General features: G+C 41.2%; 2 protein-coding genes and 1 non-coding gene across 3 annotated transcripts; 2 read left to right on the plus strand and 1 right to left on the minus strand.

Annotated features, from left to right (window-relative positions):
• Window positions 1-872: 872 nt before the first annotated feature.
• Window positions 873-6,194, minus strand: efhb (EF-hand domain family, member B). The gene is made up of 11 exons (XM_062400144.1): window positions 6,030-6,194; window positions 5,784-5,919; window positions 5,540-5,650; window positions 5,305-5,434; window positions 5,103-5,183; window positions 4,963-5,030; window positions 4,698-4,852; window positions 3,912-4,129; window positions 3,529-3,749; window positions 2,964-3,151; window positions 873-1,959 (listed from the first exon to the last, which is right to left on the minus strand). The coding sequence occupies exons 1-11, from the start codon at window positions 6,132-6,134 to the stop codon at window positions 1,813-1,815; spliced, it is 1,560 nt and encodes a 519-aa protein (XP_062256128.1). The 5' UTR covers window positions 6,135-6,194; the 3' UTR covers window positions 873-1,812.
• trnar-ccg (transfer RNA arginine (anticodon CCG)) lies at window positions 2,016-2,088 on the plus strand. The gene has a single exon. It is a non-coding gene; the product is annotated as a tRNA-Arg (tRNA).
• Window positions 6,195-8,716: 2,522 nt separating the features above from the next.
• Window positions 8,717-15,714, plus strand: rab5ab (RAB5A, member RAS oncogene family, b). The gene is made up of 6 exons (XM_062399189.1): window positions 8,717-8,910; window positions 10,647-10,873; window positions 12,009-12,160; window positions 13,275-13,397; window positions 13,661-13,754; window positions 14,483-15,714. The coding sequence occupies exons 2-6, from the start codon at window positions 10,708-10,710 to the stop codon at window positions 14,596-14,598; spliced, it is 651 nt and encodes a 216-aa protein (XP_062255173.1). The 5' UTR covers window positions 8,717-8,910; window positions 10,647-10,707; the 3' UTR covers window positions 14,599-15,714.
• The last annotated feature ends 1,236 nt before the right edge of the window (window positions 15,715-16,950 follow it).

The following is a 16,950-nucleotide window of genomic DNA, read 5'->3' on the forward strand; positions in this document are numbered from 1 at the left end:
TCTAATGTTCCTGCATAGTAATGTGTGGTCTGCGGAAGTTTGCGTGGGGGTTTCTTGGTTCCAGTCGAACATCTTGCGGAGTCATAATGAGATTAGACGAGTGCGGTTAGCTTAGCACATGTCAATATGCTCATGGACATGGTGGGAGCACATTAAAACAATTTGCCACGCCTGTGCATCACTCGCTTTAATGGAAATTAACACAAAAACAAGTGGTGAATGTACAAATGCTAATGTTGTTTTATTAGTTATTTTGCTGTTTTGTGATGTTCTGACACGTGGAATCGGTCACGGTCATTAATCTGGTTAGCCGAACAGATTACCAGCAATTCCTCGTATCTTCTTTAGTCTGCACGCATCTCAGCTCCAAGGACGCATAAATTAATTGTATCATCTCTGTCAAGACTAATTTAAGGGTTGATTAATAGAATTACAAGATAAATATGCTTTTAAAACAAAATCAAACCCTAATACTCCAAACAAATGATGAAGGTGCAGAGAACAGCGAAGGCTCTCTCACCGGCTGTTATTATAAAGTCCAACGCAATCAATTAAAGATTTAACAGTGTTTCACAAGAGTTTAGGCATAACGACAAAAGATGTGGCTTTCAACACAAAGAAGCTGAAGTGTTGACACAACAAATAAGCTCATGGAACTCTATATTTTCCTTTCAAAGGCGAAATTAATTTTCACATAAACAAGACACAGGCCGGGGAAGGAAAAACTTTATCTCTTGAGTTAGTTTGGTCCCATCTGCTAACATGGAGGAGGTGGAGTTTATCATCAGCCACCAGGGGACAATCAAGATGCTTTGGTTTCACTTTAATGTCACTGGAAATATTCATTAAACTTAATTATGAACATAAAACAGAGTTGTTGTTTTGTATTGATAGAATAAACCTGATCCACAAACCAGACAGAAGATGAGAACACTTCACCTCAAAGTTTTAAAGGTGCAGCTCACTTCTCCACCCTGGCATCACATACAAACCGACTTGATGGTGTAAGATATCGCAACATATTGAAAAATGTATAACAGGTGCAGTAGGTCTTTTTTCATAACCCCTCTTTTTTTTTGAATGGGTGCTCTGCCAGAAACTGCTGCGTGGCTCCCAGCAGAATTCGTGAAATAAAAGGAAAAGGCAGCGCTCCAGAAAAAAAATATAATCCTAAAAATAGGTCGAGAGGAAGCTCAGATAAAGGCTCATATGACAAGACACATTAGTCTGATGGTAGCCATTAAAAATGTTTCGTTTTTTAAGAAGAAGTTCTAATCAGTGCTGCTTTCCTCAGTTTGTTGTTTTCAGTGGAGTCAAAACACAGTTCTTATTTATTTGATTCAGCTATTTCTGCCGGATCAAAGCGACTCCAAAGGCACAAAGTTCAAGATGTAAAGTTTAGTTTCTCTGGATTTCAGTAATGAGTTGATTAATGTAAGTGTGCATCACTCTCAAGAGTATTATTCATTTTAATATCGAGCGGGTGATTCATGTGTTCATATAAACGTGTTCCATTGTTAAAGATTAAGCAATTTAAATGTATTTCTGGCTCTTTAATAACTTCTTTCAATGAAGTTACCGATATTTTACTAAGATTTTAACATTATCGTTGTGTCTTTACCAGTATGTTTTCTTTTGGCTGTGAAACAAATATTCTGCTTTTGCTGCACACGCTATGTTTCAGTTCTTTTTATTTCAATCTGATTTACCTACGACCATTGAAAGAAAGAAAACTCTATAGAGTAACTCTATTTAGAGTTAATTATCGACTGTGGTGGGGAAGCATTGTGTTCGTAAGAAACCTCCTCAGAATCACATGGCCTGTATTTCCTTGAGGACGTCGCTGAAACCCTGGACACAAACGTCCCCGTCCGGCTGCCTCATGGACGCCAGGAGCCAGGCCTCCTCGAAGGTTTCCTCTGAAAGCTCCACGCCCACATTCCTGAAGATCTCTGCGATCTGTGAACAAGAGGATTAAACCGTCAATGAGGGAAAACCCACTTCACTCAAAGATCAACCCAGTGGCCTAATGGATAAGGCATCAGCCTCCGAAGCTGGGGATTGTGGGTTCAAGTCCCACCTGGGTTGTTAATGAGGAAACTCAGCCATTATCATGCCCCTGAGCAAGGCACCTTACTCCCCCAACATCAGCCATACATGCTCACTGCTCTGTGTGTCCTGCACCAGATGGGTCAAAAGCAGAAGTTAAATTTCCCTACCTGCATGAGTATGTCTATGTGTCTGTGACTAATAAATGCATCTTAATCTTAGAGGTATCACAATGACATTTATGACTTTCAATGTATTTGGATCCAAATACTATGTTTTCAATGTGGAAAAAGACCTGAACAAATATGAAACCGGCTGGTGATGGAAATTGTTTTCCTAGACAACTAAATATAAATTGCCTTTTTATTTTGAGCTGCATTAGATAAAAGTGTAGTTGTTTGTAATCAACTCAAAGATTCGACTGATGTAAAGAAACGGCTGCAAACTTCTCCACATTTCTTTTTATCTAACCTGCTGTTAAAGTACGAACAGACTGTGAATGACCTGGAAACAGGCAGATATTTTGATTCGTTGAACATTGGAGTTATTAATAAGATAAAGGATAGTTGTGTTGATCTTGGATGACAGATCCAAGGCGCTGCCTCCCTCTCTCACTTACTGAGACGCCCACGTTGAGCAGACTCTTCATTAATGTCGTTAGTAACATCTGTGCTTTCTCGCTATGACTGCAGGAAAATAGTCTGTCGTGAAAAAAAGCTTATTACACCAACATCTGTCTCCTTCAACACCCAATCATTCTTCAAAAAAGGTCAAACCGGTCTAATAACGACTCAACCTTAATCATATACAGATCAGAGACAGCCATTAAAAGTATAGACTGTGTCATTGTGACCTCCCTGTAGACACACACAGTTTGTGTTTTGTTATTCGAGTACACAACAGCAGATGCCTACCTCCTCCTTGGTGCGAGGACAGAAGAAGTGTTCCTTGTAGGCACCTTGGAGGGCGGCCACCGATGGATTCAGGAGATCTGCCACCGAGGGCTTGTCACCGTAGTTGATGCGGTCGGTGACTCGGGCGATGCGCGGCGCTGGAAGGTCGGAGCGCACAGACGGGACCCCGTATGTGCGACTGTCTATGTCTGGAGAGACCAGATGATAAGTAAGGATATTTTTATTAGACTGGAATGAAGGAAATGTAAATAGGTTCATTTAGCGCTTGTAAATATTGCATAACAGATGTCTGTAGCTATGTTTTAATTTACACAATTACGACCTCGAAAAACAGCATGAAGGTATCAGGCATTGATACTAATGAACGACAACTGCCAGGATTGTGTCTCTATGATGATAAGTGTACACCAGCAGCTTGATTTCATATTACTCTGCACATTCTGACAGTTTTCACCCATAAATCCCATTAAAATGGTCTCAAATATGAAGAAAAATTTAAATCTGTGAATCATTTTATGTGTATTTGTATCTATATAGCCACAGAAAAAGGCTATTGCTGACGTACTTGGTGTGAGAGGACGGTCTCTGTGTCCTCCGATGAAGGAAGCGGAGGTGATGAAGTGGTCGGGGGCCTCCTGGAGTCGCCTCAGGGTCCGAACGGTCGTCTTTGTGCTGTGTGGTCCTACAGGCTCCATGTCTTCAGGTTTAATCAAGGCCTGAGCAGCGGGAAGCGGTTCTGATTGGGACAAAGACGTCATGTCTATTTCTGCTGGAGCTGTGTTGGAGACAAGAGACTAAAAGTCAGATCCATGAAAATGAGCCTACAGGTAAAGTCTGCTTCACTTGGATGTACAATACCAAATTAATGAATTTTGTTTTAATCCCGTTCTAATTCAGGACCTGAGACCAGAGCAAGGGAATTAAAATGATGTGTAAATAAACAAAATATTACACTGACCATTCATCATGACGTATCGATCCCGAGCGTCGATTGGCATCCTGTCCTTCCAGTTGAGGAAATTGGCGAACTCCAGGAAGTTGATGTGTCCGTCCTTGTCGGTGTCACAGTAATCGATCAGGTCATCCACCACCGACTCGTCCACCTCCAGATGGAACTGACGGCAAACTGCCAGAAGGTCGTCTCTGTTAATCATCCCCTTTCCGCTCTGGTGAGTCAGGTAAAGAGATTCACATGAGAAGTGTCAGACCAGGAGGTTTATGAGAGCTGTTGTTGCTTTATCACACACGTCTTCACACCACTGTCACATCACTGGCTTCATCTCAAAGCTCTCAACTGGACCATCTCACTGCAGATCACCTTGTCAGACTCTTCAAACAAGGGTGTGACCAATATCATCAATAATGGCTGCCAGGGTCAAAATGCAAAGCAGGATTTGGATTAACGACACAAGCTACTGTGCCTCTTGTGCTGAGATGAACTAAATGTTCCCTGAGAGACAGAGCGATGGTGAAATACATGTGCTTTACATATATTACATCAGGTTACATTAAATCAATCAATCATATTGTATTTGTAATGCCCATTTTCACAAATCACAATTTTTATCCCACAGGGCTAATAACACAAATTCCACAATAATCAACTTATTTATACTTCACGATTCAGAACACAGTAACAAAGTGCTGTACAAGTGAAATACGAAAAAGACGAGGCAAGAAACTGACATTACACATTAGCACCATCGTGGTAACGTGTCACCCTGCCACTCGTACCTGGTCATAATGCCTGAACGCCTGCAGCAGGGAGGGAAAGTTCTGGAAGTTGAGGCTCTTGAGATGGATTCGCACTGCGCTGACCAGGCTGTGCTGCCGGCCTGGGATCCTCACGTACTGCCCGGGCTCCGTGGAGTGGATGACCTCTCCAGCACCTGTGTGAGGAAGCAGGCAAGAGGCCGTTTGATGTCTTGATCCGAAATAACCGTCTGCAAATCTTGCATATTGAAATTATGGAATCCATAAAAATTAATTGAAACTCAACCGAATTCATCCAGCGGCTTGAGCAGTCCAAAGATGTGGTCCGGGGAGACGTTCAAGGGATTTCTCCTCCTGAAACAAAGAGTTTAATGAGAGGATGAAGAAGTAAAACAGATGAATTACAGTACATGGTCATATACTTACATCTGGTTAGCTTTGTCAGATTTTGGCTGCATCCTGTCCTTGTCCCCAGATCTTGTCCAAACAGTCTTTGGATTGTAAAACCTATGGCATAGTAATAATCGGGCAAGGTGAGGTATTAATCAATTTGTTTATTTCAAAACTACACACTGTGTAGATACAGAGAATCTACAACAACACACATTTGCTCTATTTTCGCACTCACCTCCGCGACTCCCCGTACCAGCACAGAGTTTTGCCGGCAGTGCGTCCGTCGTCATGATGAGGCGTGGCCTTCCCGAACCTGCTGTCCTTAGTCTCCTGACCCCAGTCGTACTTCCTGTCAATCTGCTCACCTGGGGTAGTGGGGGGGGGGGGGTCAAAAACAATCATTTAAACTCAACAAACAGAAAGCTGCTAGTGAGAGTATCGGCTTTTATGAATTTTATGATCTCTCTTACCGGAAAAATAGGCATTGTGGGTGCGGATATAATTTTCATGCCCCACCTGAGCAGCCGCCTCAATCTGCTCGGCTGTTTTTGGAGGATTAATAATATCCCACATATCATGATCTGGACAACATGGGACGACAGACAGTGAGAAGAACAATATTTGATTCTTCCTGACACAGGATTTGTTTCTTACCAAACTTGAATCTATTTAAAAAATGGTTTCAGCGATCGCCTCAGTTGATGTTAACCATACCCCAAATAGTTTTGTCACCGAAGGCAGCTTCTTCATGACACGATGGGGGAGGTTCCATCTGAGTTTCTGCTTCACGGAGCTCGAGAAGCTTATTTTGGAACACAGACTTCAGGGGAGGATTTATCAGGCTTCTGACCTGGTGGAAATATTTAATAATTACAACTTTATAAACATATTTTGGTTGCGTGGCATCGAAAAATGTTCAAGGCAAGTACATGGTAAAAACTAAAGTTGAGCGGTACTGACAGTAGGACATGGGATGTTCCTCATGCCATGAACAAGAGTGCTGGCCACATCTGGATCATCTGCCTTCCCATGGTGCACCCTGGCAGCTCCTGGTTCTGGTGGCATTCGATATTTCCGTATCCCTGGGGGGGTGCAGGGCTGAAAATGTAGAAAGTACACTCACCTTCAAAATTTACCAAGAGAACATGTCGGATTCAAATCACATTAACTAGCATTTACTCTGTGTTTATTATTCTTTAAATAAGTAATTATAACATTACTTAAAAATGTGAAGTTAATGGTTACTATACTACTTTGTTTTATGCATATGATTGTGTATTAATTTTATTAATTATCCTTATGGAAGGTCCCATTGGTATAAAATATCAACCTCTGTCAATATATAAATAAGCAATGACAAGTAACACAAATCCTACTAAAACCAAGCAGATTAAAAAACAAAAGACAGCCATACAGGAAGTTCAATTAAATTATATTACAATTCTGGTTTATTAGAATTGAGTATTTCCATTTTCTATTATTTTATTCTTCTACTGCATTACATAGGGAATATGACCCGTGCAGCTGCGTTTAATTGATATAGCTTGAAGTATTTTGTATGTTCAAATTATTAATAAAAAAGATATGTGATTAAAAAATAAGTCTGGTAATGGATTAAGTTAAACAGAAGTTCATACATTTACCAGCTGCACCATCAAGGATGCCTACACATGAATACATGAACAATTATAACCCACATTTTGTATAAGGAGTACATCCCCCCCCACTGTACAAACCCGTGTCATGTCTTGTAAACACATCTCAGCTGTGTCTCCTGCTGGCGTCAGTTTTCCAGCCTGTTGTTAAAAGAAATAAGACAAAACACAAGAGTTTACTGATATTAAAACACAGGTGCAGTATGCAAACGCTTATTTAGCTAGCTAGCATGGTGTGAACCCCTCTGATACACAACATGGGATCAAAAATGACCTGTATTCATTTCCTGGTATATCATGCATGAGTGTATTTTTGCTATATTTTTGAAATAAATGTATTTTATCATTTAATATTCTAAATATTCATTAAATATCTTTTTTATTACCAGAAATCATTATTTCCCTTTCCATTAATTGTACACAGATGCTTTTTGCACATCTGATGCCTGTAAGTCTTATTATAAAATCTATTACTAGTGAGAAAGACAAATATGTACAATACTAACTAGCTGTTAGCTGGCTAGCATCTGTCCTGGCTAGCTAATCATAGCTAGATCAACAAAATAAACATGGAATATAACAGTATGTATTTAATAGACTGATAATATGTATTTGAAAATAGGCTTTTAATTTTCTTTATCCAGAGTCTGGCTGGTCACACTCATGTCAGACTTACAGTTGGTAAATTGATTCTGGTTGACATGTTCACAAAGATGCTGGATGAAGAACAGGATGAGGAAGATGAGGAAGATGAGGAGGATGAGGATTATTGGTCTCGATTCTGAGTCTAAAATTTCTGATGTTGATAATTTAATCTTTTAGTTTGTGGGCGTGTCTTGGAATTCCAGCTCTGCTACATGAAGAAGGATCCTTTGATAACAAAGAAGAGTCCTCAAAGGAGCCTTCTCCTGAATTAAAAAGGAAGAATAAGCTATAAAATAATATATCAACGTAAACCTCGCCATTGTGAAATATCACATGAATTGAATGCAGGTAGTTGTTGGTCCGTGTTGTGCATTAGAAGCTGTTTGCATTGTGTGAGTGTATCAAAGGTTTTAAAGTGGACTTACCGTGGGTGTGTGTGTTCCCACGTGTTCCTCTGAGTCGCTCATGATCCTGTTGAAGTCACGTGACGCAGAAATAAACTCAAACGTCTCTATTTTGTCTCGTTAACGTCAAAGTTTCAAAAGTCAAAAGTTCGAAGACGCCGAGCTCTGTTTAGGCTCCGTTGCCAGGCAGCAGCAGGTCACGTTACAATACAGTAACGTAGTATACAAAATAAAAAAAACTTTTTAAGAAAAAGTATTTAAGGTTATGTTTCTCAGAGAGGTCATCACATTCATATTATTCACAAATAGCAACAGTAATATTTGTAGTATAACATTTTTTATTTTAAATCTCTTTTCAGCCTGTTTATTGTTCTGGATCGTTTTTATAAGATAGAATATGATAAGTTAAGATAAAATACAATAAGAAAAGATATCATCAAATAGGATAAAATAATATACAATTAGATAAAATATGATATGATATGATCAAATAAGATACAACGCGATACGAAAAGAAAACATAATGTATTATATAATACAATACAATACGATGCGATTAGATACGTATATGATAAGATAAGATAAGATAAGATATGAAAAGAACAGAAACATGATTTTGAATGTTATATTGAATAATGAACATGATGTTGAATATTATACATAGAAAAAAAACAGTAATACAACACATAGAAGAAAACTAATATAACACGTATGAAAGTAATACCACACATATAAAAGAAAACACTAATATTACTATTGTATACTAGTATTATGTGTAGAAAACAGTAATACTACATGTAGAAGAAAGCAGTAATATTATATAAGAAAGCAGTAATATTATGATATATTATTGTTTCGTGTAGTTGCTCGGGATGTCACCCAGCAGTGAGTGGAGCTGACACGTGATTGGCTGCTCTCCCTGGTACGTAGCACATTGTCAGTTCCAGTCACACGATCTGTCATCATCCTTCGTACGATGCTAGAAGGGAAGTTGAGAGAAGTGGGACATCGGGGATCCTCCTGAGATCTTAGGCTACCGCCGCCGTCCGGACCCCGCTGTGAACCCCCGCCGCCTCCACCCGCATCCCTCCCGGAGAAAACACACTCCACACCCGCCCGCTTCCTCCCGTTCGCCAGGTGAGAGCGGCCAATGCCCGGCGTTTGGCTAACCAGCTAAGCTAAGCTAGCTAGGTGGCTAACGGCTATCCCGAGGGCTCCTCCCGATGCGGCTACACGGCGTTAGCCCAGCACAGCGCCTATTATCCGGCGAGCTAACCAGCTAAGCTAGCCGACACTTGAAGGGCCCCAGCTGTTTAGCAAAGTAGCTTAGCCGCGTTGTGTTGTTGAAATCCGCCGTCACGTTAGCATCTATATTCCTCATTGACGTGGAATATAACAAACATTAGCGTTAGCCCCCTCAGCTGGACCAGGGTAGGTCAGTGGCTTCACGTCATGTTAGCTAATGTTAGCTAGCTGTCATTAGCTGTACACACCCAAAGAGAAAAAAAAAAATGCATCCTCCTTGTGTGTTCTTGGATTCTCAAAACTCCATGTGTGAGTGTCATGCCCACGTGTTGTGGATACACACCTGGTCCAGGATCATAACACAATGGAGCTAACGTGACACTTGTTAGCCTGAGCTTTTTAATATAGGCCGATATAGGGTTTTTGTGGGTGGAGGCTAGCTGATGCTAACGCTAACAGTCGTTGCTGTGCTAATTCCGAGCCAGTCAGCAACAACACAACAGGTTATTTGTGGTGAACGGTGTCGTAACGCGATGTCGACAACGTGGACAGTCATTATCTCCTCGTGGGGGCTGAAGCTCTGTGGGACACTCTGTTGTTGTTGTTGACTGGTTCGTGTTTGTTATTCACCTTCTGTCATCAACACCCTGCACAGAAAACTCCTCTAAAATCCACCTGGGAGTCACTGATCTCAGGTCAGATTCACGTCACTTAAATCACAGACCCACACAGACGTGGCCAGGGCAGACACTGACACCTTCATTAAATACTCAGCTCTCAAAAGTTTGACGTAAAAGTTAGAAACTTGTTCAGGAGTTCAGAGACGTCCCGATACTGTAAATCGTCTCACTCTGTGTTTCTGCCTAACTATGTTTTTTTGTCATAACCTGTTTCACATATTTGCTCGGGAAGTTATTATGCCAAACAAACCACTATTGTGTGGAAGAGAATGAAAGTGTAGCCGTGAAACGTGATACTCTTTGATGACGTGGTGTCTACGGTGATTCTCCCTCCATCGTCCCCGGGTGATACTTTTGGTGATGTGGTGGAAAAACATCTTCATGACATAACGTTGAAATTCCTGAAATATGTTATTTTTGGTTTCCAACAGACACATTTTCTGGAAACACTTGCTCCAGTTGTAAAATAGTTGTGTTGTTTTTCAATCTACAACATTGACTAGTTAGGGTGTGTCACTAAATCCTATTTATTTTTGGGATTACTCTTATCATTTATATTATAGTAATTTTATTTTGTAGATTGGGGCTGCAAACCTGGACACTATATTTGTCTGTACAGTAATACATGTATTAACTATATAAATAGTGTTCGCTTGCACAGTGTTTCTGTTTTCTGTGGTCACGGTGTTCCCCTTCACCCACAGAGAAAATATATCGCATCTTAAATCTTCTTATCTCATTGAGCTTTAAGTCAGAAGATCTGTGTTTTCCATTTGCTGTATAACCACAAGTTAAAGATAAGATAAAGATAAAGATAACTAATTTAAGAAAATCATCCCTGTAGCCCATGATCTGCTTTGATTCATAGTTAGAAATGTAAAACATATGTTAAATTGTTGTTCTTGACATGACACTGACACTTTGCTTCCTCTTCTTTGTCCTGTTCAGGTATTTTCTGGGGTTTTTCCCATCAGGTCAGTGCCCAGAGGAAGTGAGTGGACGGTGTGACATGGCAAATAGAGCTGGAGCCACACGACCCAATGGGCCAAACACAGGCAACAAGATTTGTCAGTTCAAGCTTGTGCTACTAGGAGAGTCAGCGGTGGGGAAGTCGAGTCTCGTGCTGCGTTTTGTCAAGGGACAGTTTCATGAATTCCAAGAGAGCACAATTGGAGGTACGTATCTTCAGGCCTGAGACATATTACACACACAGATCAATGCTATTGACCTTTTATTTGCATTCCTGTTATGTGAGAATGAATCACACCATTTATCATGATGTCACGAATAAATAGCAGTCACAAGAGTCTTATTTGAGTCGTCTGATTGTAGGAAATTGGTCCGAAATTAGTTGAGCATACCAAAAAGATCACGCTGGCAAACAGATGTGGAATCAATAGAGGAGGAGGAGAAATGAGGAGAAGCTGGTGAAGTTTGAGTGTGAAGAAAGCCAACAGAAACAGAACAGTAGGAATTATCGGCATCTAGTTCCTGGTTCCTCATGTAAACCACTGGTCCAGTGAGGTTAAACTGGTCCGTTACCATCTGTATAATCTAGATTTAAAACACCTGTACAGTTAATGTTATAGTTCTGGTTATCTCCAATACGTATTATTGTGCATAATCAAGCACAGTGAAGAAACAATTAAACAAAACAGAAGGAGAATCTGGGTCAATCGGTGGATCCTAAGAACTGCAGGATGAATCCGGTTGGGAAAAGGGAAATTGAGACAAGATGTGCATTTATATTTACATTTTAAGTAGAATATTGTTCATTTTCTTAATTCAAGTTCTGTATATATCTCTGTTTTCTATTGTTTATAGTTATAAATGATCAAGTTATGGTTAAACTGTAAAATATCAAGCCTCAATTACTTATCCATGTTGTAAGGGTTTGAAAAGAAAAACACACTTGTATAAAGATATATAGATCAATACAATTGCCAGCATATTCGGTAAATCGGTATCAGAATGTTATTACTCACTAATCAGTTGAGCTTTATCGTTGAGTGAGATTGAATTGACTGTTTCCTCAAAGGATAAAAGACGAATCAAGAACGAGAAACTTCCCTGACAAACCCCAAAAGTCATTTCTGCCCCACGCTGGATGCATTTCCACATATGTTAGTTCTGTATAGAACCTGTTTGCCATTACTAGGACCCCGTTTGTCCAAATGTGTAAATGTGAACCAAGTGGAGCAGATGATCCCCAGTGGGTCTCCAGCATTGGTCTTGAATTATTTCCTCCCAGTGCCGCTCACTTGCAACAGGCCCATTTGTCATTGGCTCCTCTGCTCTGTGCTCCTGCAGCTGCCTTCCTGACTCAGACGGTATGTTTGGACGACACAACGGTCAAGTTCGAAATCTGGGACACAGCTGGTCAGGAGCGCTACCACAGTCTGGCCCCCATGTACTACAGAGGGGCCCAGGCAGCCATCGTGGTCTATGACATAACAAATGAGGTGAGTCAGGTGTGAGTGTTGTTATCAGAGCCGCTTTCCTCTAGATGCAGTGGAAACAATAAGCTTGTCCACCATGAGGAGATTTGGGGGTTCTCCAATGATACCTTTTTTATTGTGTCAAACCTTTATAAGAACCTTATTTTTGTATATTTACAAATTAAGAGGTTAGACATCACTCAACAACCCAGTGTCCTGTAGACAATGAACAGTAGATGTCACTCACCCCACTTAAATTCACACTAAATGACTATGTGCTGATAGAGCTGTGTTTACAAAGAGGTCATGTTGGACTTGTTCATTTTCATTGTGTTAAAAACAAAAGAGGCAGCTGCCATGAAGTCAACAGGTGATTCAGATTCAATCTTATTTCTTCATTGTACCTGAAAGATCGTCCCTGATTCAAAATGCAGTCGATCCAGACGTGTCCACATGTCTGCGTGGACAGACAAGTCATGACACGGCCTGACCTGCAACAATTAGACAACTAGACAAGTGGAATTCTGACTTTGTGACTTGGGTCCTGAGCAGAGACGGCACAACACAAAGACAACACAAAGACAACACAAAGACAACACAATGAGACTTAAGACGTGTAGGAAAGTTATGAGATTTCTATTATCAGGTATAACTCAATGACTGTAAGAAAACATTATAACATGCAATGTACACACACACACTCACAACTTCATTCTCCAGTGCACGGCTGCATGTGTTTTCTCTGGTTGGTATGTTGTTTTAGCAGCAGGGCGGGGGGGCAGCCCCCTGACAAGTTCCCTCCAACACTTCCTCTCAACTTTCTCATTAGACAAACAGTGTTTGTATTTTTATGATTCAAGACAAAGTCCTCAGACCTCAAAGAACAAGCATGTTGCTCACTTTTCTGACATTAATATCATAACGTCTGTTTGGTTTTATAGCACAACCTCCCACACTGTACCTGATTCCACCTTTACTGCACCTGAGGACATTTTCCTTTGTTTCATATTTCATCAAATGTGTCTCCTCTTGTCCTTACAGTTTAATCACCTCTCTCTCTCTACCTCTCTACCTCTCTACCTCTCTCGCTATCTTGCTCTCTCGCTCTCTCTCTACCTCTCCCTGTTTTGTTTTCCAGGAGTCATTTGTACGGGCAAAGAACTGGGTTAAAGAGCTTCAGAGACAAGCCAGTCCCAATATTGTAATAGCCCTGGCTGGGAACAAGGCGGATCTCGCAAACAAGAGAACACTGGACTTCCAGGTTTGTTTTCTTCAGGTTCTTTTTCTTCTAATGAACTCAGGATGTGAACAATAGCTCTCAGCATGTCCTGCCACCAAGGCCCAACCCCCCCCCCCATGAAACCACATTTATAACAGCTAGATCCAAATATAACAAATTACTCACTTGTTAACACACACACGTTTTCACAGATAAACCAGTTGTGAGTTTCTATTTTCATACATAGCAACTGAGAAGTGTTCAGTCATGTGACCTGTTGTGTTGTGTTGGTTTCTCTGTCGCAGGACGCACAGTCGTACGCAGACGACAACAGTTTGCTGTTCATGGAGACGTCAGCAAAGACCTCTATGAACGTGAATGAGATTTTCATGGCCATCGGTGAGTGTCTCTGATGGAAGTACCTGACGAGAGCCTGAATATTATATGAAGTGGAGTTTTAATCGTGATCCTTCGAAGCGGAGCTTGATTCCGACTTGTGACGAGAGCCCTGATGAACTCGGCTGTGAACAGTCTGGGTTTAAGTCTCATGTGAAAAGAGTGTTTAGGTCGAACATAACAGAAATACAGAACTATATGTGGGTAGTTGGGGAGAGCGTGGCCTAGGGGATAGAGCGGGTGCTCTGCAACAAGAAGATTGCCGGTTCGAATCCCACTCTATCCCGTCTGCATGCCTAAGTGTCCTTGGCAAGATACGGAACCCCTAGATGGCCCCTCATAAAATGATGAGTGTTCTAAAAAAATGTAAGTCGCTTTGGATAAAAGCGTCAGCTAAATGACATGTAATGTAATGTAATAATGTAATGTAATGTAACATGTAATGTAGTTCAGAGCTACCCAGAAACCCCAGTGTTTCCTGACTTAAAGTTGATGTTCACTTCACTAGAGTATGTACATGTGATGACGTGTCAGATGTGATGTTCCATTCTCTTATCTTCCGATATCGGACATTGTGTGAAACTTCATTTCCATGTCAGTTTCCCATTTGCTTAATTTATTTAGTCAAAGGTAGATTTGACTATTAGGTACTTTTAATAATAAGCCCGGGTCACGTACCTCCGTGTCTTATCTCTCCTGCTCATCCAGTCTCTGTCACTTTCACTTTGCAGCAAAGAAGCTTCCCAAGAACGAGCCCCAAGCCGCCGGCGCCAGCAGCGGGCGGAGCCGGGGGGTGGACCTGACGGAGACGGCTCAGCCCACCAGCCGTCCCTGCTGCAATCACTAACCCAGCTCTTACTGCTTATCCTCCCCCCCCCCCCCCCCCCCCTCCCCCCACACACGCATTCACACACACACACACACACATCACCCCCGCCCCTCCACTCTGCTCCCTCTGGACATCCACCTGACCCCCCCACCTCACTCCCCTGGATTAGCTAAAAGACTCTGTATAGCTGCATTTCTAATACCTTTTTTTTGTTTTGGTGGTGTTCTTTCATTTTTTTTCTTTGTTTTTGTTTTTTTTTAAACATTTTTTAAGAAGTGTATATCAGTATAACGGATGCATGTATCACTACAACGCCTAAAAAAAAACACACACACACACATTTCTGTTTCTCATTTAGGAAGTACGATTAACCCCGTGTAAGACGAGTGTGAGTGAGTGAGGGACCTGTGTTTGTGGGATTGTGTGTGTGTGATGAGGAGATGCAGCCTCATTTGTCGACTGGATGCAAAGGTTGAATCCTGTAATACTCTTAGCGAGCGGGTTTAGTTTTTACAATCACAAGAAAAAACATATTGTCCCCCCCCCCCGCCCGTCACGTGTGTCCCCCGAGACGACGTCTAGGCTCCAACATGGAAAAGTGGGAAACAAGTTTAGCATTCCCAAAAAGTTTGAAATGCACAAAAATGTACTTTGAGAAAAATGTAGAAAAGCAGCCCGGATGTGTCAGAGTCAAATAGTTCCCTGACAACAAATTGGCATGTCCATCTGTAGAGAAGTGTGCGTTCTTGTCACTTTGCCGCACATCACACATCATCACCGCTGTCTCTGGTGTGAAAACACACTGGAGTTCAGACGTGTGAGAAATCGGGGAAACCGGCAGCTCCCGGCCAAACTGAGAAACTGCTCTGACAAGATGTTTAAATTCATGCTTCGCTATTCAATGGAAGCTTTCACGCCGCAGCGTCTTTGGAGTCCGTCTTCACAGAGAAGCCCCCGTGTCATCTCCGACACCCCTCTGGCTTCACATGAGAAAAATAGATAAACCGTTGAGCATCCTGGTTAGTGAGTCATCCAGCAGGGAATCGAACACACGACACGATGTCAAACTCCTGTCAATCCACCTGGTTTCTATTTAATCTGAATTAAGAGAGCGGTGGTGGTGGTGGGGGGGGGGGGGGGGGGGGGGGGGTAAAGACAGAATAGCACACAAACAGAAAATTGGACGATCCATTGTCACTTATACTCTAATGTTGTTACAGGGTGCAATGTTGTCTTCTTCCTCCTTTTAGAACAGCTTGCAGAGCTCACCAGGACATTGATCCAGAGATTCCGAACAATTGTACAGTTCAATATCAGTCTGCTTTGGGGGTTTTATTTTATTTTATTTTCTTCCATTTCATTTTTCATTCTAGACCTTTGTCACAAAACTGGTCACATGTTACGCAGTGGTGGTCTTTTTAGGTATGTGTAGTGTTATTAACAAAATCCCTCTGTGGTGTCTTGTTACTTTTGTCAGAAATGGTCCATGGTCCCGTTTGAAAGGAACTTTTATTGCATTGCACAGTGTTGATCCTGTTTTAATTGATGATGACTGCCCTTCGATTTTATATGACAGACTGTATTGGACTTGCTAACCTACGACTATGAACAGGTAGCATAATTAACCCGACCGGTGATCTCTCTCACAGCTCAATGAATTTTAATAATGTACAATAGCATTACTAGTGATGGGCTGATCAGTTCTGAGTGTCTGAATTCAACTTAATAAATTCCATAAAGAGATCCACTGTGTGCTCTTCATTTCAGCTTTGAATAAATACACACGCGAGTCTGGTTTTTAACTTTCTGGGATATTTGCGGCCACTTTCTTTTTGTTGTTTGCTATTTCTAAGAGATAAATAATATTTGATAAAAGTTTGTCAGTGGCCACAAATGATTGGGAACACTGGTGGGCTGAGACACTGGTTTATTGCACCTGTGTAAAGAATGGTATTTTAATTCAATGCAGCAAGAGGCTGAGATTATTATGACTGTGGCTCAAGCTTTAAAACTATTGAACCTTCCTTTAATATTGAGATTGTTTTTAACATTGTTCCCTCATGTGCTCAACACCCACATCTTTAAAGCCCTGCACCCCCTAGTTCTGGGGTGTCCAAACTACGGCCCGCGGGCCATCTGCGGCCCACCATTAATTTTAAATTGGCCCTCCTCACAAAAAAATGAATTAAAAAAAAAAAAAAAATTATAATTTAGTAGCACTTAAATGGCACTTAATTATAGCACTTTGTAGTTTTGCTCTTATTTTGAAGAAATTGTACTTTCTTGATTCTTGTTGTCCTGGGTTTGTACCCTTGAATGCACTTATTGTAAGTCGCTTTGGATAAAAGCGTCAGCTAAAGGAAATGTAAT

This window comes from Platichthys flesus, chromosome 11 (assembly GCF_949316205.1).
Source record: "Platichthys flesus chromosome 11, fPlaFle2.1, whole genome shotgun sequence".
NCBI classification, from domain to species: Eukaryota; Metazoa; Chordata; class Actinopteri; order Pleuronectiformes; family Pleuronectidae; genus Platichthys; species Platichthys flesus.

Bases quoted from the DNA above. Each gene is read 5' to 3' on its own strand.
- rab5ab (XM_062399189.1), top strand. From the start codon at position 10,708: ATGGCAAATAGAGCTGGAGCCACACGACCCAATGGGCCAAACACAGGC. The intron at 13,398-13,660 runs GTTTGTTTTCTT...TCTCTGTCGCAG, and splicing joins AGAGAACACTGGACTTCCAG to GACGCACAGTCGTACGCAGA. The intron at 13,755-14,482 runs GTGAGTGTCTCT...TTCACTTTGCAG, and splicing joins TGAGATTTTCATGGCCATCG to CAAAGAAGCTTCCCAAGAAC.
- efhb (XM_062400144.1), bottom strand. From the start codon at position 6,134: ATGCCACCAGAACCAGGAGCTGCCAGGGTGCACCATGGGAAGGCAGAT. The intron at 4,853-4,962 runs GTTGAGTTTCAA...TTCCTCACACAG, and splicing joins CAAGCCGCTGGATGAATTCG to GTGCTGGAGAGGTCATCCAC. The intron at 3,750-3,911 runs TATTTTGTTTAT...TTAGTCTCTTGT, and splicing joins ATGATGAATGGTCAGTGTAA to CTCCAACACAGCTCCAGCAG.